The sequence below is a fragment of the Columba livia genome, chromosome 15, assembly GCF_036013475.1.
Source record: "Columba livia isolate bColLiv1 breed racing homer chromosome 15, bColLiv1.pat.W.v2, whole genome shotgun sequence".
Lineage (NCBI taxonomy): Eukaryota > Metazoa > Chordata > Aves > Columbiformes > Columbidae > Columba > Columba livia.
In genome coordinates this window covers 6,879,723-6,906,833 of record NC_088616.1, presented here as the reverse complement: position 1 = coordinate 6,906,833, position 27,111 = coordinate 6,879,723, and the positions used below count along the sequence as shown (strand labels likewise).

Sequence of the window (27,111 nt, the reverse complement as noted above, 5' to 3'; positions counted from 1 at the left end):
TTTTGTTTGCAAGTGCATCCGTATTTGAAGCAGCACATAGAATAAATTCCCTTAGAAGCTAAAGTTCAAACAGAAGGTCCCTAGCTAAACATAACCTCACAGCTCTGCAATTACCTACTGAAGTCTCATTTCTGTGAAGAATTGCACAAGTGAGGAGGCTCGCAGAAGCATCAGTCTTAGCCAGTGCTAGTATTGCATGCTGTATTCGGAGCATTATTAAAATATTCATAGAATATTCAGCCAGTTTCTCCATTAATAATTCAGTTTCCGAATATTTTAATAACCTCAATATACCTTAAAGGTAGCAACATTTACCAAGAGAATAAAGAAATCTGCTTTTCTCAAAGGTGTAAACACTTAAATACGTACTTCAGTCTTGAAATGGATCATGTTCTGTATTTGGATCTCTGATTTGGAAAATCTTTGCCATGTCAGATGTGACATTCATCTCACCAGTGAAAAAAACCTTTTCCACGTAGTAAATATAATCTGTTGCATGGAATTTCACTGAGCATCGCCAGCTGTGTCTGTTCTTTTTACCTTGTGTTGAGGATCATGTGTCATATTTTAGTTCAGGGATTTGTAGTCTTACTTGCCAGTCACTACTGGATGATCCTGCTGCCAATTGCATTTTCTTATTGCAGACTGGTGGACGTGTTTGTGATGGTGAAAAATGTTTTATTTATGAGCTCATGTTTTAATTAATTGCACTTGCTAAAAATAGGGGCTTTCTGGAAGGAATGTTGTTATTTCGGGGGGGTTGTGGTTTGTATTTTTAAGGAAAATTCTATTTTAGGGTTGACCTTTGTTATGAGGCTGCGTTTTTATGCAGTAGTTACTAGTGATTGCTCAAATAGTTGATTGAGAAGAGAACCCTTCCCTGGTGAGCCCTCCTGCACAGGCTTTCCAGAAAATAAATCAAGAAACACAGGCAAAGTCTCTCTGACGCACCTGCAGATGCTGCACGGGTTCATAGCAGCGCCGCTGCATCCCCGCACCGACCTGCTCCCAAAGCTGCGTCGCAAGAGGCACAAGCAAACTTGGCTCATTTTTCAGAAGCTTAGACTAAGCCCAGAAGTATGGATCTTGATTGGGAATTAGGAGGTGTTCTCAAGCTGGTTTGGGACACACATGATGCAGACTGGTTTTTGAATTGCTAACTGTGTTACGGATTTTTTTCCTTATTTTTTTTTTATTTTTATTTTTATTCTGCCTGTGCATCACGTTTGAGAGTGTACGGCTGCTTTGGCTGCAGTGGGTCTGGCTCTTGGTTGTAGAAGTTGGAGTGGAGAACAACAGGTTTTTCAAATAATTGTGTGTGTTTGTGTTGCAGATACAAGTTGGCGATCAGAAGCAACATTTCAGTTTACAGTTGAACGCTTCAACAGATTGAGTGAGTCAGTTCTCAGTCCTCCCTGCTTTGTACGGAATTTGCCATGGAAGATCATGGTTATGCCACGGCTCTACCCGGACAGACCACACCAAAAAAGTGTAGGATTCTTCCTTCAGTGCAATGCTGAATCTGATTCCACGTAAGACCTTTTTAATTATTGAGCAAGTCCTCATTTGATACCAGTTTAATCTGTATTGCAAGCAATGCAGACATCTAAAAAAATTGTTCTATCTGGCTTTCTGCAAGAGGAAAGAATTCTTGCAAGAGTTTGAGTCTCCTTTTTCCCTCACCTTTCTAAATCCCAAAGCATAACTGTAATCCTCTCCTTAGGAGGAGCTAAAAGTAGCTCACGTAGCTACAAGTTTGTGGTAGAATTTAGATATATTTCTATTTGATTGCTGGGGAGATGTTTTTGACTAACCATGGGAAAAGTTCTGGGTTTATTTCAAACTGAAGTGCTACTGGAGCTTCTTTAACCTGCTGAGCTCCAACTCCTGCCTTGTAAAGCGTGAGCAGGTAACTGCTGGCAGCTGAGGCAGAGCTGTGTGTGGGCAATCGTGTCCTTAGATGAGTTCAGTGCTCATCAAGCGAGATACGAACATGTGCATGTTCTTGGAGTCCTGCATGCAAATCAAAACTGGCTATCTTTGACCACTTTTGTAAATAATACGGAAATTTAAGAAGATAAATGCAAATTTCTGGGGCATTACTGCGTCTTATCCAGCTGAAGTGCAGACCCCTCACAGGTATCTTTTCCAGTAGGGTAGCTCCATTCTTGCACCAAATCTCACACAACTTACAGCTCACTCTGGATAATAAGCTACTCTTTTCCATCATTTTTTGTAATCTAAAAGGTGAGTGCTCAGTGTGGAAGTTAAAGAAGCAAGTTGTAAGTGTATTAACTAGTCACAGAAGAAGTGAACTGCACACGAGTAGTCACACAAAAGGGATGGGGTGATCTTCAGAAGATGGCGTGGCTGGTGAACTAAGCAAGGAGTAATGCTGCTGCGTGAGAGTGATGAGGACTTGTCTGAACCGATATTCAGTCAGATCATCTTGCACAAGTGGGATGAATTTGAACAGGGACCATCATAAAGAAGTGCTGCTGAGGAAATCAGAGTATTGGGGTGTTTATCTTGTGGGTGGAACCACCTCATCCTTTCCTTAGCCAAGGGCTGAATTGTCACACTCTGGAGACACCAAGCCTGCTTTGGGTTGGCTTATCCAGCTGCACTGAAGGAGATCAGAAATAGCTCACCTTAGAGAGCAGTTCACTCCTTAAACACAGTTGCACTGCGAAAAACTTCTGTTCCAGCTTCACATTCATATTATGGCTTCAGGCAGCCCCAGGGACTCATGCCCTCAATACAATTAACCAAATCTTACCATCTAAGAGGGGAAAAAAAATCCTGTATGTGGAAGTAATGTACCAAAAATCCTTAACCAAAAAAATTATTCTAATGGCTATAAAGAGCTTCGTTTTGAATGAGTTTCAAATTTTTCTTCTGTATTTATAGGTCATGGTCTTGTCATGCACAAGCAGTTCTCAAGATAATAAACTACAAGGATGATGAAAAATCATTCAGTCGTCGCATTAGTCACTTGTTCTTTCATAAGGAAAATGACTGGGGCTTTTCCAACTTCATGGCCTGGAGTGTAAGTAATTGGACGTGTATTAATGTGTCACTAGATATGAACAGTTTTGAAGTTGCGCTCCTGAATGCTGAGATACTTACAGAAAAGTGCTTTGGTCTTATTTTTCACAACCTGTTATTTTTTTTTTTTCTGTCATTGCTGAAGCTTCTTTTTCAATTTCTTACAAATTCCTGTACTTACTTATTGTAGTTAACTTTTAACTTACGTTGTGATTTAAATATTCCTTCTGTTATTTTCCGTGTTCCTGAATGCTTGGTTTTTGTTTTCAGTATGTGATAGTCTATGTCATTCTGAAGAAACTTTGATTTTCTTGCATTTCCCTGTGTTTTTTGTATATGTGTACAGATATTTAATGCCCTAATGATAGTATTAAGACTGATCTTGAATTGAGACAACTTTCTAAGCATTCTCAAAGGTTGGGCACTTAAGTTGTCATCTGGCTGGAATATTGTCCAGAAGAAACAGATCGTTTGATTACCAATTCTTATTACCCACAGAAAATTGAAATAGTACTGCAACATCTTAAAAGCCAGGAACAAGTTTCCTGTTTTGAGACATTAAGAAATAATTAAAGTGTATTAAGCTGAAAACCAGCTTTGTTGGTGTCCTTCAATTTTTCTTCTTCAGTTTATCATTTCTGATAGCTCAGGCTTGGAAATAAAGTGATGTCTAACTGGGTACAGTCATGTTGCAAGATCAAATTTTCATGTTCATGTGTTATTCCCGTTTTACAGGAAGTTACTGATCCTGAAAAAGGCTTTATAGAAGAGGACAAAGTTACCTTTGAAGTCTATGTTCAAGCAGATGCTCCACATGGAGTGGCGTAAGTATCTTCTTTTAAAAAAAATCTTCTAATATTTTATGTTGCTTGAGATTGTTCAAGTATTTTATGTTACTAATATTTCTAGCTCTCATTAGACATTCTCACTTGTCACTGTGGCTTTAATCAGTGAATTCTGCCATGGCAGTATTTTTCATTAGTCACATCGAGTTTTTTGTATAGGTGAAATTTCCATTGGCATTAGTCAGCATAATGTTGTAGAACTTCAGCTTCTGTAGGAATTGATTTGTGATTTAACACCTCTCCAAATCTAGCCTCATCATTTCTGAGCTCACTGCTGATAAGGGTTTCAGACGCAGGCAGGTGGCTCTGCTGTCTGACTTGCCTTGGTTTACAGGTGTTTTAAACTGCCTCATGTGAGTCATTCTCCTTCAGGTCACTTTTAAACAGATTGGTTGTACTGAAATGCAGACTTGCGCTTAAAAATACAGTTCCTGGCTCCAGTACACTTTCATAGTAAATATCTTCAAAACAAACAAACAAACCAAAAACAGAAACAAACTCACAACACACAAACAAAACAAAAAACTAACAAAATAACAAAACACTTAGTTGCAGAGACTGTTGTTACTGTGTGAAGTGTAGCCTGTTATTTGAACCTCAGTAATGAAGCATGGCTCATATCTACCAGCAGTACTACCTTAGAACAAACACCCTTTATTATAGTTAATACAAAACTGTCTTGTTTTTAACTACTAATTGTTTTCTAGATGGGATTCAAAGAAGCACACCGGATACGTTGGCTTGAAGAACCAGGGAGCAACTTGTTACATGAACAGTTTGTTACAGACTTTATTTTTCACAAATCAACTACGGAAGGTAATTAACATGTAAAAGAAAATGAGATTGCTAATTGAAATATCCAGCATTTAGAAATGCTTCAAAACAGAGCTGTCTGTTCCTTTTGCCTCCTTCATCCTCTTAGAGAAGTTGTGACGTGCATGGTGACGCACATCTCACTTGAGGCTGAGTGCAGGCACCTGCTTTTGGGGTTTGTTGAACACGGACCCTTGGCTTTTATGAAAGCACAGAGTACCTGTTGAAGATCTGAGCTTAAGGGGGGTGTCTTACGTGCTAATGTTGCTATGAACTGTTGGAATTAAAAAAACCCTCTGCATCTTGCAGATGAGGGACAGAATTAGTTTTTCTTTCTTCAAATAGTTAAAATAGAGAAGTCAACAGTGTAAAAACATAAACATGACCTTTGTAATTAAGGTATTTCGTCTTTAACCTTACATTACAGAGTTGAATTTTCTGTTATTATGGTTAGCATCTTTGTAGTGATCGCAAGTGTTATAATTTCAGTAGTTTAAACAACTTTATTTTATATTCATTTCATTCATATGTTTTTTTATTTACCGTAGATGTTATTTCTTTGCTGGAAGGAAGAACTACTTTAAATATCAGATTAATAAAGATCTCATGCAAACCCAAGATGAGATATACTAGATAATGTATAGTTTTTAAGTGGTGCAGAAGCCCTAAGGGGATGCAGACATAAATGCTGACTTGACATGAGGTGGCTATCTGGAAGAGGAGATATACTTGGGGAAAAATGTAACTTGGCACCATTTAGTCTATTGGAGTGTCCTATTGATCCTCATTTGTCCTTCTGCACATTCTTGTGCTTATTGTGTGTCTCTTAGTGTAACTGAACTTCTGGACTTCTGCTTTCTTTTGTGTCTGCTGGTTGTTACATTTCTATTAAGTTTTCGTTTCTCCAAAATTTGCCTTTTTAATGTACCTACTTTTCACTGTCTTAGATTTTCCACCATTTAATCATTATTTACATCGCTGTGGCCTGTAAGTGTCCTAGGTGGGTTTTCTTTTTCCTCTTTTGCAATGTGCTGCTTACTCTGAAGCACTGCAAAAAATAGTGCAGTGAACTCCAGTAGTAGACTGTAACTGACATCTTACCAATGCCACGGACAAGAAAGAAATACTTGCCTTGTCTTAAATGATGCACCTGTTTCTTTTTTGCACAAGGTATAATTTACTTATTCAGTTCATCATTTATTATAATGCCTGTTCTTTTTGCTCGGCACTCATAATGTTTGTGCCTTTTATTTTTTTGGACGACTTCACGTTGCTCTTGAAAGAAAAATGTGTTTTTATAATAGCTACATCTAATCCAATTGAGTAGTTCCTTTCAAGACTGTCTTGTAGTCAGTAAATCAATATGTACCATGAAGTAATCTTGTTCTGTGAAGAAATGCTTTTTGTGATACAGGGTTTTTTTCAGCTGAATGAATGTTTTCAGGCATTCCCCTGCACTTCTTCCCCAGCCTCCAAATAAATACCAGCTTTTAGGGAGTGATAACATCTGGATAGTGACCACATGAGAAGCTTGATTTGCTGGCTGTGACCTGCAGCTTCCTTTATGGAAATGTTACAGACATCAGCTGAAATGCCCAGTTCTCTGCTCATTCTTGAGGTTTTCAAAGCTCCTATAAACAGAGCAGACTACAGTGGTAGTTTTAGACAGTTTTAATACTCACTTGCTTTTATTACAGATAAAGAAGAATCACCAGTCGTATCACCTGAAAAAATTAATTTCTACAGCATTTTTATTTTCACTTTGAGCAGACTTGCTTCTCTTAAAACCAAATAAAATGAAATGTGTAGTATCCTCAGTTTGCTCATCACCAATCCCATTATTTCCGTTAATCCTCCTTACTTAGAAGAAATAGTGATTTTTATTGCTGTTATGAGAGCAGTTGCTGCCAGGAGTGGAGCTGGAAGAGCCATGGCCAGTGGTCAGAGCAAGCACGGACCTGCAGAGAGTGGGCATTGGGTGAGGATCGATGCCGAGATCCTTTCTCCTTGGCTTTGTGTCCAGACCACAGATGGGAGGTTCCTGGATATTTGAACTGAGACCTCCCTTCGTTAGCAACCAGGTGGCTTCAGTGGTAGGGAATAAAGCAAAGGAACTTCCTCTTGAGACCGTGTTTTTGTCTGTTTGGGATAAACCCGTGCTTCAACACAGTCTACCCAGGCAGGGGGTGGTGGTTCCCAAATAGGTCCAGATTTGATCTTGGACCAGATGACGTGAGTCCTCCTGTGTCTGTCATCGGTGCGTCTGGCCAGTCAGTGCTTGCTGCTCCATCCAGGCCATTTTAAAACTCTTTGCTGCTTCTGTTGAAAAATTCCCTGCAGTTCATGAGAACGTTGCAGAATGTTTATGTAACTGCTAAAATCAGAAATAGGGGTCCAGTACATTTCTCCCTGATCTGGCTCTCCTCAGTTTATCTAATATACTTAACCTTACCTTGGAATTTCATACACAGTATTTTCTTCTCTTCCTCAAGTAATTTTCTTGGCTTTAAGCAGTATGTTCATGCTTACCTGTAGCATTCTTTTCCTGTGTAAATGTCTAAAATGTTTCTCATATCTATGTCTGTTGCTTATGGCCATTGCCTGTGCATGTCCCTGTCCTTCTTTTGTGTTCATTTCCTGAGGGAACGTTTCTGGTGTTAAATTAGAGATTCTGCTTTTTTTAAATAGATCAAAATGCCTTGATCTTGAGGTCGAGCTTTCAAAGTTTGGAGGGTAAGGCATAAAAATAAAGGTTTCTAGAGGATCGTATTTGAAAAGCGGTTTGTTTTAGCTTGGAGAAGCTGAGAAGCGGCCTTCGATACTACTTACGTACACAAATGGAAGAAACAAAGAAAGGCTGTACGTTGAAATTGTACTTTGCAGTAACACACTTAGAATATCAGAAGAAATAATACTAGTGGTTTTGTTCAATGGCAACTGGAATGCAGCAATTATAAACAAACTCCGGTGTCATTTGTGTGTGTCACCCCCGCAGTGGGTGACAATATTCACAGACAGACAAGCTACAGCACAAACCTGAAGTTATTTTCAAAAGCCTGTGGTACTGATCAGTATATCTGGTCATGCTGCAATGAGTGCATAGACATAGCAGGTGTGATAAGTTGTTGGAAGGTTTTGAATGCTTTACTGCATTCCCTTTTCTGGGGTGGAGTAAGGGAGCTATGTAGATAAAATAACCGTGAATGGAATCTGTCGTTCATGTCTTCCTGACCAGTGTGCTCTAAGACAAGTAATGTTTTTACACTATAGTATGAGATTTTTTTCAGACTTTTTTTGAAGTGATGATTAAATGGAGTTATACAAAGGATGCCACTGAAGAGGAAAGAATACGTTAAACAATATGAGCAATAAACTTTTCCTTAGATACTAATTGAACTAAATGCTTTTTCAGGCTGTGTACATGATGCCCACAGAAGGAGATGATTCATCCAAAAGTGTTCCTTTAGCATTGCAAAGAGTGTTTTATGAGCTGCAACATAGTGACAAACCAGTCGGAACTAAAAAGTTAACGAAATCTTTTGGGTAAGTTTCAAAAATTTGGACTATATATTGGGCTATTACAGGCTTTGTAAAGCTTTTCTTCAAACATGTTTTATTTAAATCAGGCTATTTTTAGAGAGATGCAGAAAAGTGTTAATATAGCATTATGGTAATTGCTGACTTTTGTTAGTTTACTTGGGTAGGTTTTTATTTATAATCAGTACTAAAGACGGCTAATCCAAAAGTCAGATTTTTTGGCGAGGGGAGCGGTGCACAAACACAGCTGTTAGAAGCAGGGTTGGTTACAATTTACCCGTTACCTGAACACCGTGTGATACATTCGCCTTTAGTAAAATTCAGGACGAAAGATGTTGTTGAAACATTGCAGTTCGTGTATTGTGAATGTCTTAAAATTTAAATCTGCTTTAAATTTAGAGAAATAGCAGTGATTTGTATTTCCATATTGTTAGTTGTGCATTGATGACTGTTGTAACATTTTCTTATGACATATCAAAGATGCACATATTTTTGCCTGTGTACAATTGAGAAGCATTTAATGCTGTATTCTGTTTTGTGATTTAAAGCTTTAGAGGAGTATCTGTTGCATGAAGTAAAGGTGTGGGAGCACACACACACAGTAATTCTTTGCATTCACCTCATTCTAGCACCCTCTTCACCTCCATAAAACATCTACAAAAAGAGACTTGCTTTGTATTTTCTTTTTTTGCCCAGTATCCAGTCCACTGTCTGGTATTTTTTTCCATTCTGATGGTACTTCTTGTGAAATGGTGTTGCAGGGTGTAATTTTACATCTGGAGTATCTAGATGCTAGACATAGAACTCCACAATGTAGCTGCATTAAGGGTGTTGAATTTTCGTTACTAGCTTGATGTTTTGGTCGAGCACAAATTAGAACAGAGGGTTAAGAGTAGCATAACCTTTACAAGCCTTCTCTTTGCACGTCGAGTAAGCATGGAGTAGGATCTTAACAAAAACTGTTTTAAAAGATTGTATTTTGCATTAGTTTGTCGCACTGTATTTGTAGACTAGTCATTTGTAGTCATATTGACAAACATTTTTTAAATTTTAAAAACAGATTAGGAAATTTGTATCATCTTTTTCACATAGCTGTCCTAGCGTCTGTCCCGCATCTTCTGCTAAAACCTGTACTAGTGCTCTGTCCTGATAAGGCTCTTGGTAACCTTGCATCTTTGTAACATTCCCTTTTCACCTTTTGGGGGAATTTTAAAATGAAATTGGTAACCTCAGTGCTGTATGTTTATCTTCTCATACTCTCTTTGTACCAGCACACTGTATATTTAGTTTATCAGCACTCCTGCTGTCCTGTGACACTGGAAAGAGTTGCTGATATTGTAAATATTTCATCTTGAGTTAAGATCTCAACTGTGTCATCTTTAGTAGTATGAAGAGATTTTTCCCAAGGGTGTTGCAGATGCTTAATTTTGTATCTGAGAGCAAGATTTTAAAAATGATTTCATTCTTAGGAAGCAGTTTCTTAATATGTTTGAAGATTTGGTCTTTTCTCCCCCATTAAATCAGTGCAGGGGGGTTCTGACCTTGTGAGACCTAGCTGTCTGCTCTGTAGAGCATCACTTTTTACTGGGTATTGCGAGTTTTGGCTTCTTCCAGGAGAAAGTGAGGCCATTGTCTGAAGGAGCCCCTTTTTTATCCTGATGTTAGTCTGTAAGCTTTTTCTCTGATTTTATCCTTTAAGCTGGCTGGTATGGAAAGTCTAGGGAATCGGAAGGTTATTTTCCATTTTTAAATACCCGACAGGTCACTTCATTCAGCTTGTTTCGGTGTGGAGCCCCACGCTGTTGTGCCCAGTGTGACAGTGAGGCACGGAGAAGAGATGGAGGGATAGGTGACGTCAGTGTTGGTCCTGGTCACCCTGTGCTTGTGGCTCCAGGTCCTGCGCTTGAACCTGCTGCTGAGCCAGAGCCTACAGCACACAGGGCTTACTTCACATGGTTAGGAGTGGTTGCTCTGGAAAAAGAGTTTTCAGACTTAAAAAAACATTCTTGAGTTTAAGTTAAAGAGCTTGAAAGAGGAAGTATTTCATACTGAAACTGGAGATGCTTTATGCTTCTTTTTTCTTTAAGGCAGTAACGCTGAGCACCCATGTTGCAGTGTTCCATGGTGTCAGGAGGCTGTTGCTGTCACCCTGCCTGTCAAAGGAGTGTGTTTGCACAGGGATTGGTTCAGGAGGCTGCATGCCTCCTATGTGCTGGGGGTTACCGTGCGTCCAGGATTAACTGTTTAGATGAGCAGAAAGGAGCCAGTATTTTGTTTAAATCCATTTACTTCCTTTCATGTGCTGAAATAATCCCTGAGTGCTACTTGACTGCACCTGAAGGGCTCCCAGGAGCGAGGCAGCTGGAAACACGCTGTGGAAACTGTTCTGACAGCGCTGAATTGCTCCCAGGCCTTTTCTTAAGAGGTTTTTTTGACGTAATCTGAGACCAGGTTGTAGGCTGGAAGAATTCTTCTGAGAGCAACAGCTCAGCCCTGGCCTCTTGGGCTGATTCCAGCTGCTGTCCCTGTCCCCCATCCCCAGAGAGGGCTGAGGGACACAGAGCGGCTGCCACTGTCCCACCACTTCAGTGCCCCTTCCTTTGCCCTGTAAATGCTACGGGCCTGAAACAACCTGTGCATCAGACAGTGCGAAATCTCAGTGTCTTTCTCTTGCTATGTATTAAATCCTTGATCTGAAAAAAAAAAAGTCTTTTGAGCAGTAATTTTTCTTCATAATATAGTAATTGTGTATTTGTTTGTCTTACAAAGGTGGGAAACTTTAGACAGCTTCATGCAACATGATGTCCAGGAATTATGTCGAGTGGTATGTTTTTACTCTTTCTTACTGATTGGTGATGCATAATGTTATCTCTTGATATTGTGTATATATAAGATAATTTAGTAACAATCCTAGTAATACTGGCATTGATCGGTTTAGATTAGGTCTCTAAGACATAGAGGTTTTGCCTTGGTTGATTTCTCTTTTAAAAATGGGATTGATTGTGGCCCTGTGTGGGTGAGGAATTTGTAAAGGGTAGGGAAGGCTGAAAATAAGTGGAAGTGGTCCTTTCGTAGCCATGGAGAGAAATGCAGATTTCAAGATGCAAATGCATTGTTACATTTGTGAGGTTTTCCAGACTCAAGGGAGTGTAGCTGGAGTGCAGGTTTTAGGTGGAAGACACAGATTTGGAGGACTAGAAAGGAGATGCCAGTTTGAATAGACTAACATTTTGTTTTTATGCAAGTGATTTAATCAGTGAAGTAGTCATCTGTGTGTGATGAATAAATACAAAACCTGCAAGTTTATCCTGTGTAAAAACTAATTTTTCTTTCAGCTGCTTGATAATGTGGAAAATAAAATGAAAGGCACGTGTGTAGAAGGCACTATTCCTAAATTGTTCAGGGGGAAGATGGTGGTATGTACTTATTTATTTATTTATTTTCAACAATTTGAATTAACTCTGTTACTTATATACATTGAAATTCTGTGTTTTTTTGTTTACAGTCTTATATCCAATGCAAACATGTAGACTATCGATCTGAACGAATAGAAGATTATTATGACATCCAGCTAAGTATAAAGGGAAAGAAAAATAGTAAGTGATACATTGTCATGTGCGCTGATCAGATATGTCAGCATGTTGGGCATCTTTAGTGCCTGTTGATTTCAAATGTGTCTGTTGGTGCTCAGCACTTGGAAATATCCTTCCTTTAATTTCAGAGGAAAGAGTCTTTGATACCTCATTGAAAATATTTTCTGTAGAAAATGTTTTCACTTTGGTTGCCTTTTTTCCTTTCTCCCATTTCCCTTGCCTTGCTCCTTCCTCCCTATTTCTCTCTTCATAAAAGCCTGTGAATATTAAAAGTTTTTGTGGTGTCACAGAAGTACATGCTGTGCCATGGTGATAATAGTAGTGTTGCCACAGTAGGTTGTAATTTATATATGAAGATGAACTTGGAGGAAATAGAATCTTGTTTAGACCTGACCATAGTAAAAGCAAATAGAAAGAATGAACTAACTGGGCAGTGTGACAGTGGTCCCGTGTCTTCACTTTACCAAGTACTTGGCATACAAGACACGAAAAAGTACATGTAAGAGTCCAGCAAGCAGGATCATCCAGCTTGATACCTGACACATGTAAAGTGAGAACAGGAAATTTGGCAGACAGTTGTAACTATGGGATTTTAAACATCTGTTGATATTTTTATGTATTCCTTTACAATTTGGTGCATTTCTTGACATTCTTAAGCAATATAACTTATTTTTAAATAAAGATAGAAATGTTAAAACACAAACTCTCATGTCTTTATGTTATTTGATTTATACATTGTTAAGCCCCCAGGCTAGAGTAAACTTATGGTTTTTTCTTCCTCCTTCCCTACAATTCCCCAATATTTTTTCATTTAGTTTTTGAGTCCTTCATTGACTACGTTGCCGTGGAACAGTTGGATGGTGATAACAAGTACGATGCAGGAGAACACGGCTTGCAGGTATTTCTTTTTTAATTTGGTTTTAGATTTTATTTCTCTGTCTTTGATAAAGTAATTTAACAAAGTTACGGTAGACAAAAAATGTTGCAAAACCCATTCTAGGTTCTGTCAACTGATTTTGATGATTTTTTTCACCTTAAACAAGCTTTTACGTAGCTGCTCTTAGTCGCTGTTGAGTTTCTTAAAATGGAGCTTGGATTTTAAAATGAATTCTTTAGGAATGAGTTTTACACCTGTAAGTGTTTTAGTGACTAGAATTGTTAACTTCTCTACAGGCCTCCAGAATGAGAAGTTGTTCTTAGAGTAGTCTGTTCTTCTATGCATCTGGTAAAAAGGCAGCATAGCTCTAAAAGTGATTTTAGAGAGGTCATTTTTGTATCATCAACAAGAATGCTAAATGAACCTCTGGAATTCTGAACAGTCGTGTGTGTGCACATTTTTGAGCTTTTCAGCTGTACTTTGCTGCACTGTAGGAAACCAAAACCCTTTATAAAAAATGTTGTCTTATTAAAGTTCACTTTAGCAGCTTCCATATACCAGGGTTTATCGGTAAGATTCTATGTATTCTTCAGCTCTTCTTAGGAAGGTACCGAGTATTTGTTGGCAGGATACAATGAACATGAAATTCTTAATTGATTGCAATGAGGTTTTGCCTCCTTGTTCTAATTTTGTTTATTCAGGTGACTTGCTCTTAGTACAGTGAGGTGTTCACATGTGCTTGTATGAAGGACCTAAATTTAAACTAACTGGGTTCTTGTGTTACTGGAGTAGTGTCTGGGCAGGTTGATGCAGTGTTACTATTAACTTCCACCCAAGTTTGAACTATTCCTGGGTGCACATTGTGTTGTCAAGCCTATAAAATACAAGTCCATAGGAAGGGCTTCTGCAGCAAACAAGTATTTTGAGTTGCTAAAAATCTTGCAATTTCAACCCTCTATTTCCTTCAAAATATCTAGGAGGCAGAGAAAGGTGTGAAGTTTCTAACATTGCCACCAGTATTACATCTACAGCTCATGAGATTTATGTATGATCCTCAGACTGACCAAAACATCAAGATAAATGATAGGTAAGTTTTTTGGTTGGTGGGTGGTTGGTTGGTTTGTTTGGGCTTTTTGTTTGGTTTGTTTTGTGGTTGGTTGGGTTGGTTGGGTGTTTTTTGTTGAACTCCAAGAGGAAGGTGTGTGCAGTTAAACGTGGTGGACATCCCCCAAAGGTTCAAAATGACAAACCGAATACTTAAATAGTCATTTCTAGCTGTTGCTTTGTGTATGAAGTGAGTGAACGCGTCCTTTAAGGCTTTGTGGAACGTTATTTGTGCTGTCTGTGGAAAGTTGGTATGTTCCCATAAGCTTCTACAAGACTATGTTGGATGAATACGTAGTTCTCTGCTTACCCTCCATCTCTGTCCATGCCCTCTCACTCCAAGCAGAGGCTGATAATATCTCAAGGGGGTACGTTGTTGGTTGTAAATTAAATCTGTATTGCAATGATTTCAGTCTCACCAAGAAGGTGAAACTGCAGCACCTCAAAGACATGGCAAAATAACATTTCAGTCCGGTGGTGCCTGTGCTAGACAAGCTGAATTGTTGTGCTGGAAAATAGCAGGTTTTGAACTTTTCCCTTGTCACAGTGAATCCAAACCAGCACTACTTCAGTTGAAGTTCTCTTACCCTTGTTACGGAGGGCGTACTTTTTCAGAGGTGCTTATAAAGACCATTTTAATTCCATATTAAAACAGTATAAAATCTGACACTGTATGCAGTGTATCCTGGACAGAAATGGCATTGGAACAGTAACTTGTTCGATTTTTGTGGCTTGCTTTAGAAGTACTGATGTTGTGAATAACAGTATGTGTCTGTCTTAACTACAAATAAAACTGTCTTAATTCTCTTCAAAACTAGGTTTGAATTTCCTGAACAGTTGCCACTAGATGAATTTTTGCAAAAAACAGATCCTAAAGATCCTGCAAATTACATTCTTCATGCAGTTCTAGTGCACAGTGGAGATAACCATGGTGGACATTATGTTGTTTACTTAAATCCAAAGGGCGATGGCAAAGTGAGTATTGACATGCACCTAAACATATTTGTGTTTTGCAAATATATACTTGCAGTTTTCACAATGGGCAAATCTTTGGGATTTTTGTTCCATAATTGAAGAGTGTGCTGGCTCACTCGCTTCATCACACGAGGGCTTGACTTCTCCATGTAGTTCTTAGCTGGATACTCTTTCATTTGGTGCCTATTCTAATATAGTTGGGAAACTTACTTTGTATTTACAAAATTAAAAGGACCAGCCCTCATGTTTTTTACTGTGTGGGGTGGAGCCTGCATTTGCAGGCATTAAAGAATCACTTGGCTCTTAAGAGGAGCAGCTTCATCTTTGCTATTGGCTTTTGGCAAAGACTTAACGAAGGGAATCCCTTCAGTCATGTGTGTATATATGTTGAAGTTACACTGCAGTCAGATTTTATCCAGCATTTTTTTTAGGCAAATATGAATGTTTCAAATGTTTCCATGACTCAGAAGTTCAATATTATTGCATGTACCTGGTACAGGTTTAGGTGACTTGATTGGATCAGACGTTTATAGGTCAGGTGCCTCTTCCCTTGAGTTGGCTAGTTTTGTGTGCACATGACCGTTCACAGTAAAATCCAGATCTTGCTGTGAATTTGTTGCTATTTGTCTTTCATTCTTAATTGGCTTTTTTGTTTTAGTTGAAAATTTGCTGTAAAGTACTTTAAATGCATCAGTAATTACTGGATGTTTTGTGCATCACTGCTTTTTATTTCATTTTACAACAAATGAGGGTCAATTTTCCAATTCATATTAAAATGTTAGATTTTTGAATAATAGTCTTAAGGAAAAGGTCTTTTAATAATTATTGGGATTTTGAGACTCAGTGTAAGATGTTCCGATATTTCAGTAGAGGTTTATTTATGGCCTTATGCTGAGCACAAGTAACAGGTAGCACAAATTACACTGAACTAGATTTATTTTTTATAAACTCATGCTGCTTGAAGAGCACTTACAGTTACTTCAAGAAACTGAAAGGCATGCCAGAAATAGGATTAATTTATCATTCAAGAACATGTTTTTGTGTGCAGGATAATATTTATCTAAAATTTTCTCTCTAGTGGTGTAAATTTGATGACGATGTTGTATCAAGATGTACAAAGGAAGAAGCAATTGAACACAACTACGGCGGTCACGACGATGACTTATCTGTACGGCACTGTACCAACGCGTACATGTTGGTTTACATCAGGGAATCAAAATTAAGTACGTACGCTTGCCGTGTGCTCCGTGTTAGATTTACTTACAGGGACACAGGGCTGTATTTGACTTTTGAATTGTTGACAGTCTTCCTATACAAGGAGGCTTCGTTGGTTATAGTGGGAATTTAGAGATTCTGTGGGATCAAGCAGCCTTTTGCAAAGTCTGCGCTAATCTGGTGTTGTCTTGTCTTCAAAACTGTGCATCTACAAAATGCTTCAGCCTTGTTTGTTTTATGTGATGGAAACGTTAGCGAACTAACTGCAGTGGTAGAAACTAAGTCCAATCGATTATAAATACATAGACATATATGTATACTAAAGAAAGTTGGGGTGGTAAATATTTTTTTAATCCTGAATAGTATGATAGACTTCTGAATTAAATATTCATATTTCATGGAACTAGTGCATTTTGGCTTGGAATAGAAAGTGCTGCTTCTGCCAAAACATGATGATATCAAACCATGTTTTTAATTAAAAGACGAAAAAAGATGGTTTGACTTCAAATCAGAGGAAAGTCAAGTGTATATGGAGAAAACCCTGTTTGATGTATATCTTGAAATGACATCACAAATCCACTTTGTAGGTGAAGTTTTGCAACCTGTCACAGACCATGATATTCCTCAACAACTTGTAGAAAGGCTACAAGAAGAGAAGAGGATAGAAGCTCAGAAGAGGAAGGAGAGGCAGGAAGCTCACCTCTATATGCAAGTGCAGGTCAGCTTTCGAAATGATCAAGTGGCAACTATCTTGCCATTAAAATTCAGAATATTGAACCACCCAAGACAAATCTTGATTTTTAAATTTTATTTTATTATTATTTTTTTTTAAAATTTGTGTTTGGAAATAGTGTTTGAAGTTATATTATTTTAGTGCTTGTAAGTATATTTACCTATGCAACAAATCCTAATGAAACAAAGGGTACCATATGTTACAGACATTTCTGTTTTCTCTGGAAGGTATGTACTTCCAAGTAAAAAGAGTTAAGTTCAGGTGAAAGGAAAAGGACCAGGTTATTGTAAATGGCTGCCCTGCCACTGCACTTTTATCTCTTTCAAGAATTATTTTCTAAAATTAGAATTATCTAGCCATAGGCTGCAAGCCTGGACCACTGCCAAACTGAGCTCATCAAATAGAAGCAGAAGGAGAGAGTGCTTATATTTGCAATTATCTTTTTGGAAAAGCCAGATGGACTAGATTATTATGAATTGCCTTAAGGAACCCTGTTTATGGCTTTTTCCAGCACCCATCTGGCACAAGAAAATAGAACCCATTTTCCATTTGCCTCCATGTTTCCTCACATCTTCTTTCTGGTGTTCCAAAGCAGAGATACCGGTGAAGTTTCACTTGAGCTGAGTGGCACCGTTTGTCTTTCTGTTAACAAAGAATGCGTGGGCGCCACGGGAGATGTGGGAGACATTTTAGGGCAGCTTCCTCGTATTACACCAGCAAAATAATTATGTAGCCTTTTTTTAAGTGCCAAGCTTGTTAGAGCACATGTTTCCAAGATTGGAATCTAAGTGCAACTGGTTTTTAATTGTTTGGCATTTGTAAGAATTAGTGTATTTTAATTACTTACACTGATTTGACTATCAATCACTGTTTTTTAATTTCATTATAATCTGTAGACTTGCAGATTTTCTTCCTGTGAACACAAACAGCATTAGCAGCGTGCCACTAGCCAGAGAGCCAGTGATGTTGCATGGGAGAGCAGCATCAGAAAGTATTACATTATGCAGCTGAGTTTAAACGAATAGTAACCTTTAAATGTAATTTTTCAGATAGTGGCAGAGGATCAGTTCTGTGGTCACCAAGGCAATGATATGTATGATGAAGAAAAAGTGAAATACACTGTTTTCAAAGTATTAAAAAACTCCACGCTTACGGAATTTGTTCAAAATCTCTCTCAAACAATGGTAAGTTCTCTGTAGGTGAATATTTGTATTTATTTATTTGATGACACTTTGGTTGCTTCATAGTCTTTGTCTTCTCCAGGTATTGCCAGCAGTAATAATTTAGACCTTTTAGAAGAGAAGATCTGTTTGAGTTTAATAGAAGTATTTTACCCTTCCTTTGTTTGTTTCATGTCACCGTTTTTATTTATTTTAGGGATTTCCCCAGGATCAAATCAGATTATGGCCAATGCAGGCTAGAAGTAATGGAACAAAAAGACCTGCAATGTTAGATAATGAAGCAGATGGCAATAAAACGGTAAATATTCATCGATATAAGACATTATTTCTGTACATCATCCATGATTTTTAGTTCTCTTTATGCATCTCTAAGTTTAGGACATCAGATCTTTTCAGGGCTTTAGTTTAATCTGTGTCTGGTAAAGTTTGATACTTGAGAAGATGAGATATAGTGGATTGATTTGTACAGGAGGGAGAAGTGTGGTGCATGATGTTTCTTCCATGAAAAAGGCATGATGATGATTTTTATGTTAGATTTCAAACAGAAATGTCTTTCTGAATCATCCATTATTTGGGTGAAAAAATCTGGATTCAATGAAGTGTGTTGCTTGAAATGTAAAACATTGCGTGTACCACAGATAACAGTGATCGGTTTCACTGTCCTGTTACTTCTAAAGTGAAGTAAAGACAGCTGGGGGTGTATTTTTTTAAAATGAAAAAGAAATAGGTCCATTTTAAAATAAAACCTGTTGTTGTGTTTCATTAAAACTTTTTTGATGTTTTTAGATCTCTCATTGTTTCTCTTTATAAACTTTGTAAACTTCCTGTCATTAACACAACTAAAAAAAAGTAATTCTCTTACTCGTGGAGTGTCGTGAAGTTTCTTGTATGTGATGAAAATGCAGATATCAGCTTATATTATGTTCTCCAGAGACTTTTTTTTCTTCTTCCACACCTTTCTGTGTAGATGATTGAGCTCAGTGACAATGAAAATCCATGGACAATATTTTTGGAAACAGTAGATCCAGAGATGGCTGCTACTGGAGCAACGTTACCCAAGTTTGATAAAGACCGTAAGCATATATGCTAAAACTTGAGTAAATACGAAGTACTCTTATTTTGGGTATATCTCAGAAAACATTGACGTGGTGTGCTGCTTTTTTCAATGATGATGTTGATGTACCCATCAAACTCCAGTGCTGAAATTAGTTTTTCTCATACAGTGTTTCCCTCATTTTTCTTCATGTCTAAGACATTTCACATTTTTTTTGAAATCCCTGAATAAAGTTATACAAATATATATTAAAAATTATTTATAAAAGTAGCATGTAAGAATATTTTAAGGACATTAATCAAATTATTGAATCAAATGCACATCTCTGTTACTGTTTAAAGAAAAATATGTAGGTGATTTGCCCTGCCTACTCAAACAAGCCTTACTCAAAATTAAATCTTGTTTCTTCATTTGTAGATGATGTAATGTTGTTTCTGAAGATGTATGATCCGAAGACTCGGAGTTTGAATTATTGTGGACATATCTATACACCTATATCCTGTAAAATACGTGAGTTCTAAAACTTAATTCCATTGTTTTAACTGAATTTAAGACAATAGATTGTGGTGGGGTTTTTTTCTTCTAATATCAATTTTATCGCAGAAATCAAAGGTAGATCACAGAAAGAAATTCTGATCTCTCCCAACACCTGGTAGTTCTCTTCTCCACTTTGTGTCAGTGAAACTCTCTGCAAGGCTGAGCGCGTTGCCTGTATACAGTTAATTTTCTGTTACAGGTTTGCTGTGTTCACCAGGTGTTGCTGGCCATAAACAGCTGTTTTGGGCTCGCTGTAAAGCTTTGTAATTTGATATTGCTCTCCAGCTTGGGTTTTCCCTTCTATTTCAAGTGTTTTTCTATGGAATGTACTTCTGCAGTAGCTTTTAAAATAGCTCTTCTACAACATGTCACTGTGGCAGCCTGAGAGCAGCTGCTCAGCCCGAATTGGGCGCTGTGGTGGTTTAACCCCGGCTCAGGTAAGCCCCACACAGCTGCTCGCTCACCCCCCACCGCAAGGGATGGGTGAGAGAATCAGAGGGGTAGAAAACTTGTGGGTTGAGATGAAGACTGTTTAATAGGCAAAGCAAAGGAAACCAAGGAATTCACCCCCACTTGCCATCACAGGCGGGTGTTCAGCATCTCCAGGACAGCCTGGCTCTGTCACATGTGACAGTGACTTGGGAAGACAAACACCATCACTGCAAGCATCCCCCACCTCCTTCTTGTTCCCCCAAAATACATACTGAGCATGATGTCGCATAGTGTGAAATGTCCCTTGGGGTCACCTGTCCTGGCTGTGCCCCCTCCCCGCTCCTTGTGCACTCTTCCTCACTGGTGAGGTGGGGTGAGAAGCAGAAAAGGTCTTGACTGCTGAGCAGTAACTGAAACATCACTGTGGTGTCAACACCGGTTTCAGCACAAATCCAAAACACCGCTACTGTGGAGAAATTTAACTCTGTCCCAGACCAAACCAGCACAGGCATGAGCCTTGTTTTTCATGTGGCTCCATTTAAAGAATTCAGCAAATGTCCACTGAGTTAAAATCCTTTGATTTGTCATTTTGAATGTCTCATTTTGTTGACTACTACGTGCTTTCTAATTTTGCATTTTAGCTGTCTTAATTTTTTAAAAAGAGATTACTGTTTTTCTCTGGGGAAGGGACGGTGTTATTTCATCTCTTTGATTTTTGGTTGGCTTTGCGCATATTTTTGTTGTTGTTCAGATGAAGTGGAAGGAGAAACAGTAAAGTGTGTCTCTGAGTTGAATGTCAATAAGGGAAGCCTCAGCTTGGAAGACTCTCTTTCTTAGGCATTTTAAAACTATTTAAACAGGGTGGAAAAACAGGTTCTCTCCTTTTTGCAGGGGGTCTCAGTAGCAGTGCAACACATTTAACAGTCCTTTTCTTTTCCAATAGGTGACTTGCTTCCAGTTATGTGTGAGAGAGCAGGATTTCCACAAGAAACTAACCTTATCCTCTATGAGGTATGGATTCGTAGACTTTTTGTCATTTACATGCTATAACTAGATAAAAATAAGCATTTTCGGTTAAAAAATGTTGCTTACAGCAATGGTAATTTATAAATCATAAGCACTCCGTAAGCTATAGCTTTGAAGTCTATATTGCTACAAGAAAGTATCAGTAGATAGTTAATTTCAAAACATTTAAAATTAAAGAACTAGAAGTGTGAGGCTTTAAAAACAAAAAATGTCTACATGAAGCCCTACGTGAGCAGCTTTGCTGTGCTGAACCTGTGCTTATCCTCTGAGTTGCAGCATTGGAGGAGCTGATGCTGCTGATGTTGTTGGCCATTGTATTTTCAGTGCCCCCTGTAGACAGCAGAGTTGAGAAAATGTTGCGTCTTCTCCTTCCTTCCCTAAGTTAGAAATCAGCAAAAGAAACACTTAGTGTGATGGCATGTTTCTGTCCAAATACAGAAATAACAAATCTTTATAACTGCTGTATTTACTGAGTGCTGAAGATGCAGATCTTGCCAAGTCAAAGTCCTTGCTATAGTAAGAACAAGGAATTGGGTTTTTTTTAATTGTGGTTTTTGTTAGCAGTCATGCTGCTCTCTCTGGTGGTTCCAGGGAAGTGCACACACTTCTGTCTGAAAAACCAGAACTGTCAGGAACTCCTACTCTGCAGGTCAGGGTTGCAGTTTGATTCCAGTTTGTTTAGACAGGTGGTTGTATCCTGAGAGGTCAACCTACAAGTATACATACATAATATGCATATAGCTATTTTATAATAAGCATTTTTAATGTGGCTTTGTTTATTATTTTAAAGACAAGTGAATTGCTGTACAAAAGTTCTGCACTATTAAAATAAGTGGACATAACCAGTGTTCTCCAAGCTCCTGGAAGCTGCATCGGTAGAAAATTAATCTCTGAATTTTTTGAAAATTTTCAGTGCTAACAAGATAGTGCTGAAGGATAAAATACTTTTGAAAATTAAAGTAACTCTGGTGAGACTCCAAAGGTAAAAATGAGCAGCCAGCTTTATCAATAGCAGTTAGAAGTATCTGGACCTTAGCTAAAGTTACATTTAATTTACATATCTATCTATCCATTTGTTTCAGTTGAAAGAATATGCAAGTTACTTTATCTGATGATTTTCTCTGTGACCTTTATTTTTGTCCTTTTTAAAATTCTGTGTGATCAACATTTTTTTTTCTTAATTGCAGGAAGTTAAACCCAATTTAACAGAAAGGATTCAAGACTATGATGTATCTCTTGATAAAGCTCTTGATGAACTCATGGACGGCGACATCATAGTGTTTCAGAAGTAGGTATTTCTGTGGGGCTGGGTTGTTGCACTTACATCACCTCGTTCACTTTGAAAGCAGAACTTCCTTTAACTTAGTGTTCTTAACAAGAGCGAACTATAATTTTCAACAGTAGACATTCTCAGCAGTTCTCATTTGTTTATTCAAAGGGGAAATTAAAAAATCTCGGCAGCATTTTAATTATCACATGCCACATTATTTATGGAAAAGGGATTTCATGCTAGTTTAGAAAACTGATAACCGAAAGTAGGTCTTAATGGTACCCAAGAGTGTGGTTCAGCAATGCGTCTGAGTTCTGCAGCTTTATCCCTGACACCAGCATGACTCAGACTCTGAAGAGCCTCCAGCCTTTCAGCTCTCAAGCTCTGTACCATGTAACGCTGCACAAGGCTCTTGGCTTGGAGCTCCTTTCAGCCTAGAACTAAGCTAAACTGCTTTCCCTTTTTTTCCTTTTACTTATGCTCATGTTAAGTTTCATATTGGTCCACAGTGATGAGCTGCTCCCGATTTGCCTGAGCGTATGTGACTCACGGGTGTGCTGGTGCTTCAGCTGGAGTTTTCTCTAAGGCAGAAGGAGAACTCCTGCATCTTGTGTCCGTTGAAGGGATCTTTCATAAGCTTGTCAGGGCTATAAATCAGCATTTCTATACTCTCACTCCTGATGGTCACACCCAACTGTGTTGCTGTGTTTCTCTCCATGGGCTGACAGTGGGTGGAAGCCAGCTAGTCTATCTTCAGCACTCTTACCCCAGATTATGTGAGATGAATGTATTTCTCATGTCATGCCTTGGAACTCGCATTCCCTGTTGACCCAGTTGGTGTTATGCACCTTTGGCTGGCTGCTGACTCCTGGGTAAGTGCACAGCTTGTACCCTGGCGTTATTTCTCTGCTGAGAAGATTAGGGGTACCAGTCAGTAGTGACCCAGACCAGCCTCTGCGCCCACCGCTCCGCTTCTGCGGTTCAAGGAGTGCTGCTGTACAGCTGGCTTCTCTGCAAAGCAATTAATACAGGAGTAGATGGAAAGCTGTGGCAATGGGAGTAGGGACGCACGGTGACGTGGTAGGGTGGGAGGGAGGGACAGCTACCGCTAGAATGTGTCGTGAAGCGACTGGATCCAGCGGATTGCCAGATGGCCAGGGGAGCGAGCACAGCGCGCCTGCCCTTGCACCGCACCGGAATCCCGGGGTGTGGGTCACTGCTGACTGAATTAGTTCTACTGTGTACAAGTGGTGGCTCTTTAAAAAGGTTTCTGAACTTTATTTCTGTATCTCTGAACTGTCACTGACTTACTGTAGAACATGTTTTTGAAAGCCCTAACTGCTTTCATGTGTGACAATGTGGTATGTAATGGTATTATCATTTGTTTGCTCTTGTAGGGATGACCCAGAAAATGATAACAGTGAGCTGCCAACAGCTAAGGAATATTTCCGAGACCTCTATCATCGTGTGGATGTCATTTTCTGTGATAAAACCATCCCCAACGACCCAGGCTTTGTTGTTACTTTATCCAATAGGATGAATTACTTTCAGGCATGTGTCCTGTTTGTTTCTCTGCTTTTGTTTCCTTGTTCTGAAAGTAACTTTTCCACTAGTTCACAAGTGCATTTTACATACTTTTAGAAAAGAGTGGATCTGTTCTTGTACATTTTTTGCATTGTGGTAGTGCAAAATTCAAGGAAGCTGCTGATGCTTGTAAGAAGAAAAGACTTAACCCCCAGTTTTATTAATAATGAGTTACTGACAATAGGATTCTTTTCTTGAAACACCATTCTGCTCTGTCAGGGAAATGATATTCTAATGAAATTATGCATTTGCTTTCTAAATGACATGTAAAACTTGCTCAATTTATTTAGCTGTGAAAGGGAAAACATTTTGGGAATCTAGTGATACCTATTTTCTGCTTGTAATATCACCAACAATATTAATTTTTGTAGATCAAACTGTGTTGCTTTCTTCACATAGTGTTTAGTGCTCAGTGCCACCAACCGATCAAACCTGTTGTGCTCATTGTGGGTCACCAGGTGTGTTTAGAAGAGGAAAACTGGACAATGAAACTTTAAAAAAAATCAAGTTAGTCTGGTCTGTTAAGAGCTTGAGTAGATTTGGCTCCCTACACTTCTGCTGCAGTTGCTTTTGTCAGTGTCAAAAAGATCACTTAAAATCGGTTTGTTTTCTGTGACCAAAGGCAGGAACTTTGGCCACCTGCAAGCACAGGGGAAATCAGGGATGACTTTTGCTGTCCTGTCCTGTTGTCTGCTTTTTGGCAACTTGCTTTGTCTTGTTTCATTTTTACTTCAAGTGTAAGTTCTTCATAGTTTTTTCTTGGTAAGGGAGAAACAGAGAATCCTTGTGCTTTTTGTGAGGCAGCAACATGGAATATCCTGGTGGGAGTGAAGTGGTGCTGTCAGCCACTAAGCAAATTTCCATGGGGTGAGCTAAAGAATAGTGGGAATTTTCAAAGAACAAGTCTTACTTATTTCCCCAATAATACTATAATTAAAAAAATAGAACAAAACACCACCAAACACACCTAAAACAAACAAAATCAAACCAAACACACAGAAGAGGAGTAAAGCTATTGTGGATTTTGTGGCCTTCTGGTGGCAGTGATTTATTGTAATAAGAGACAGTTTTGTCCTTTTTTAAATTTATTTTTTCCTAGTGTATCTTGTTCTGTGTCAACTGTTCAGAATCTGAGTTTATTTTGCCTCGGGGAAGTAGACATAGTGGGTCTCCCATAATTTCAGTAGCATGATGTTCATGACATATAATGAATGACTGTGTGGTTGTAGAGCAATGTCATAAATGGATGAAATAATTCAGAACTTAACAAAAAAATTTATTTGCAGGTTGCAAAGACAGTCGCGCAAAGACTTAATACGGATCCAATGTTATTACAGTTTTTCAAGTCCCAAGGGTAAGATGAATTTCCTTAGTGTTTTGTGTCTAAACTATTCTTTAGAATACTTCTCCCAAGTACTTAGCCCAAATGCAGATAGGTAGCAGTTACTTGGGAGCTGTTTTCAGGTTGTTAACTAATTCTTTGCCAGTAAAATGTTGTTGTTGTGGTATGCACAGCAAGTTGCATAGGCAGTTTGAAGTATTGCAGTGGCTGGTTCTAGAGCCTCAAAGAATTGCACCTTTTAGAAGAGTTCTAGTAAGTGTCATTGAAAAAAAGACCCATTTCAAAGAGTCATTGTTTAAATTTCTAAAATAATTAATTACTTAAAAGCCTCACTGCATGGGACAAATTGTTAAGCTAACGCAAGTGCTGCTTCAGTGAGTGCACATTTCTAGAATGGAGGAAAGCAGAAACAAGTGCACATAAAAGCAGGATTTTTGCTGATTTTATGGGTTTAAATGCAGGAGTTGCTTCACTGATTTTTTTTTTTTTTTTTTGCCCCTCCTCCTACAAAGTCTGTAAATGAGGTTTTATGGAGATGGTCAACCACTAAAAGGGACATTTCTGCTTAAAGTGGTGTTCTCAGGCACAGTTGTGCGAAACTGGATTTGAATCTGTGTAAAACTATAGCAAACCAGCATATTCGTAGTTCTATGTATGTATACGCTGCAGGAATAATGCACACACCAATTACATCATCTTTTTTGTATTCATGCAAATATAGATTGCTCTTTATTAACCTGTAGGTATCTCCCCTCATCATCAGTGAGACACTGGTGATTTGAGCAGCTCTTTGTAGTTCACAGTGCTGCGGTCACTGGAATTCGCTGTGTCATGGGGCTCCACCAATTAACCTTTCCCAGTCCAAAGCCTGTGCTGCTGTACTAGTAGTTTGGGAGGCACGCAGGTCTGCCAGCCCGCAGCACGGGAGGTGAGCTGGAAACACGCGGGAGGGTGGCCGTGCACAGTGAATGGTGTTTCTGTTGCCATATGCTCACCTGAAGCACTGAACATACTGCTGTGCTGGCGATTGTGTGAAACTGGAAGGCCGGGGTAAAAATGGACTCGGTACTCTGATTTACTGAGCAGCACTTCTAAAGAGGTATTTATGTTTTTCTTTTTCCTTCTGTAGTTATAGGGATGGCCCTGGTAATCCTCTTAGACATAATTATGAAGGTACTTTAAGAGATCTCCTGCAGTTCTTCAAGCCTAGGCAACCCAAAAAACTTTACTATCAACAGGTAAGAGTCTTTTGTTTTCATTGGTGCAAATTTAAAAAGAAATCCTGCCTTGTACAAAGTACGCCTAAAGTGTTTTTCTTTTCTTTCTTAAGCTCAAAATGAAAATAACGGATTTTGAAAACAGAAGAAGTTTTAAATGCATATGGCTAAATAGCCAGTTTAGGGAAGAGGTGAGTAAGGCTGACTCGTAGACACTTGCTGTCGTTTGTGTCAAAGCGGGTATGTCACGTTCTCTGTTGGCCCTGAATAACACGACATTAGAATAAAGTTGTACTTGGGGAGGGGGAAGAAGAAGAAAAGTGTATTAGTTCTTAAAGATTCTGAAGATAACATGGGTGTTCACTTTAGTAATTTTTACCTTTTAAAAATGAATTTTGGATGAAGAGCAGAAGCCAGTGCATTCTATGCCTTAATATGGTTATTTTTCACGTTTTCTAACCCTTTTGTGTTTCAATTTCCATAGGAAATAACAGTATATCCAGATAAGCATGGGTGTGTGCGGGACCTGTTAGAAGAATGTAAAAAAGTTGTAGAACTCTCTGAAAAAGGTTCAGGGAAATTAAGGTAAACCTGGAAGATTTTGATTTCTTTTAAGTGATCATGTGGATTTTGTGCAGAAAAGTATCCTTAGAACTTAAAATACTGTGGAAATCATTATTATCAAATGAAGTCTGATACTATGTCAAAAATAAAAAGACTCCACATTC

General features: G+C 38.5%; 1 protein-coding gene across 1 annotated transcript in view; it reads left to right on the top strand.

Moving 5' to 3' along the window:
- Window positions 1-27,111, top strand: part of USP7 (ubiquitin specific peptidase 7) — a 69,149-nt gene that overhangs the window by 33,683 nt on the left and 8,355 nt on the right. Inside the window, exons 3-26 of the mRNA XM_065030789.1 lie at window positions 1,334-1,532; window positions 2,911-3,049; window positions 3,784-3,872; window positions 4,601-4,709; window positions 8,119-8,249; window positions 11,013-11,067; window positions 11,579-11,659; window positions 11,749-11,839; window positions 12,652-12,734; window positions 13,691-13,800; window positions 14,636-14,792; window positions 15,871-16,015; window positions 16,595-16,725; window positions 17,790-17,924; window positions 18,118-18,219; window positions 18,889-18,994; window positions 19,393-19,485; window positions 20,888-20,955; window positions 22,158-22,258; window positions 23,638-23,791; window positions 25,111-25,178; window positions 26,296-26,404; window positions 26,497-26,574; window positions 26,868-26,968. Coding sequence (XP_064886861.1) covers window positions 1,334-1,532; window positions 2,911-3,049; window positions 3,784-3,872; window positions 4,601-4,709; window positions 8,119-8,249; window positions 11,013-11,067; window positions 11,579-11,659; window positions 11,749-11,839; window positions 12,652-12,734; window positions 13,691-13,800; window positions 14,636-14,792; window positions 15,871-16,015; window positions 16,595-16,725; window positions 17,790-17,924; window positions 18,118-18,219; window positions 18,889-18,994; window positions 19,393-19,485; window positions 20,888-20,955; window positions 22,158-22,258; window positions 23,638-23,791; window positions 25,111-25,178; window positions 26,296-26,404; window positions 26,497-26,574; window positions 26,868-26,968 — 2,635 coding nt within the window. The remainder of the gene's footprint in view (window positions 1-1,333; window positions 1,533-2,910; window positions 3,050-3,783; window positions 3,873-4,600; window positions 4,710-8,118; window positions 8,250-11,012; window positions 11,068-11,578; window positions 11,660-11,748; window positions 11,840-12,651; window positions 12,735-13,690; window positions 13,801-14,635; window positions 14,793-15,870; window positions 16,016-16,594; window positions 16,726-17,789; window positions 17,925-18,117; window positions 18,220-18,888; window positions 18,995-19,392; window positions 19,486-20,887; window positions 20,956-22,157; window positions 22,259-23,637; window positions 23,792-25,110; window positions 25,179-26,295; window positions 26,405-26,496; window positions 26,575-26,867; window positions 26,969-27,111) is intronic.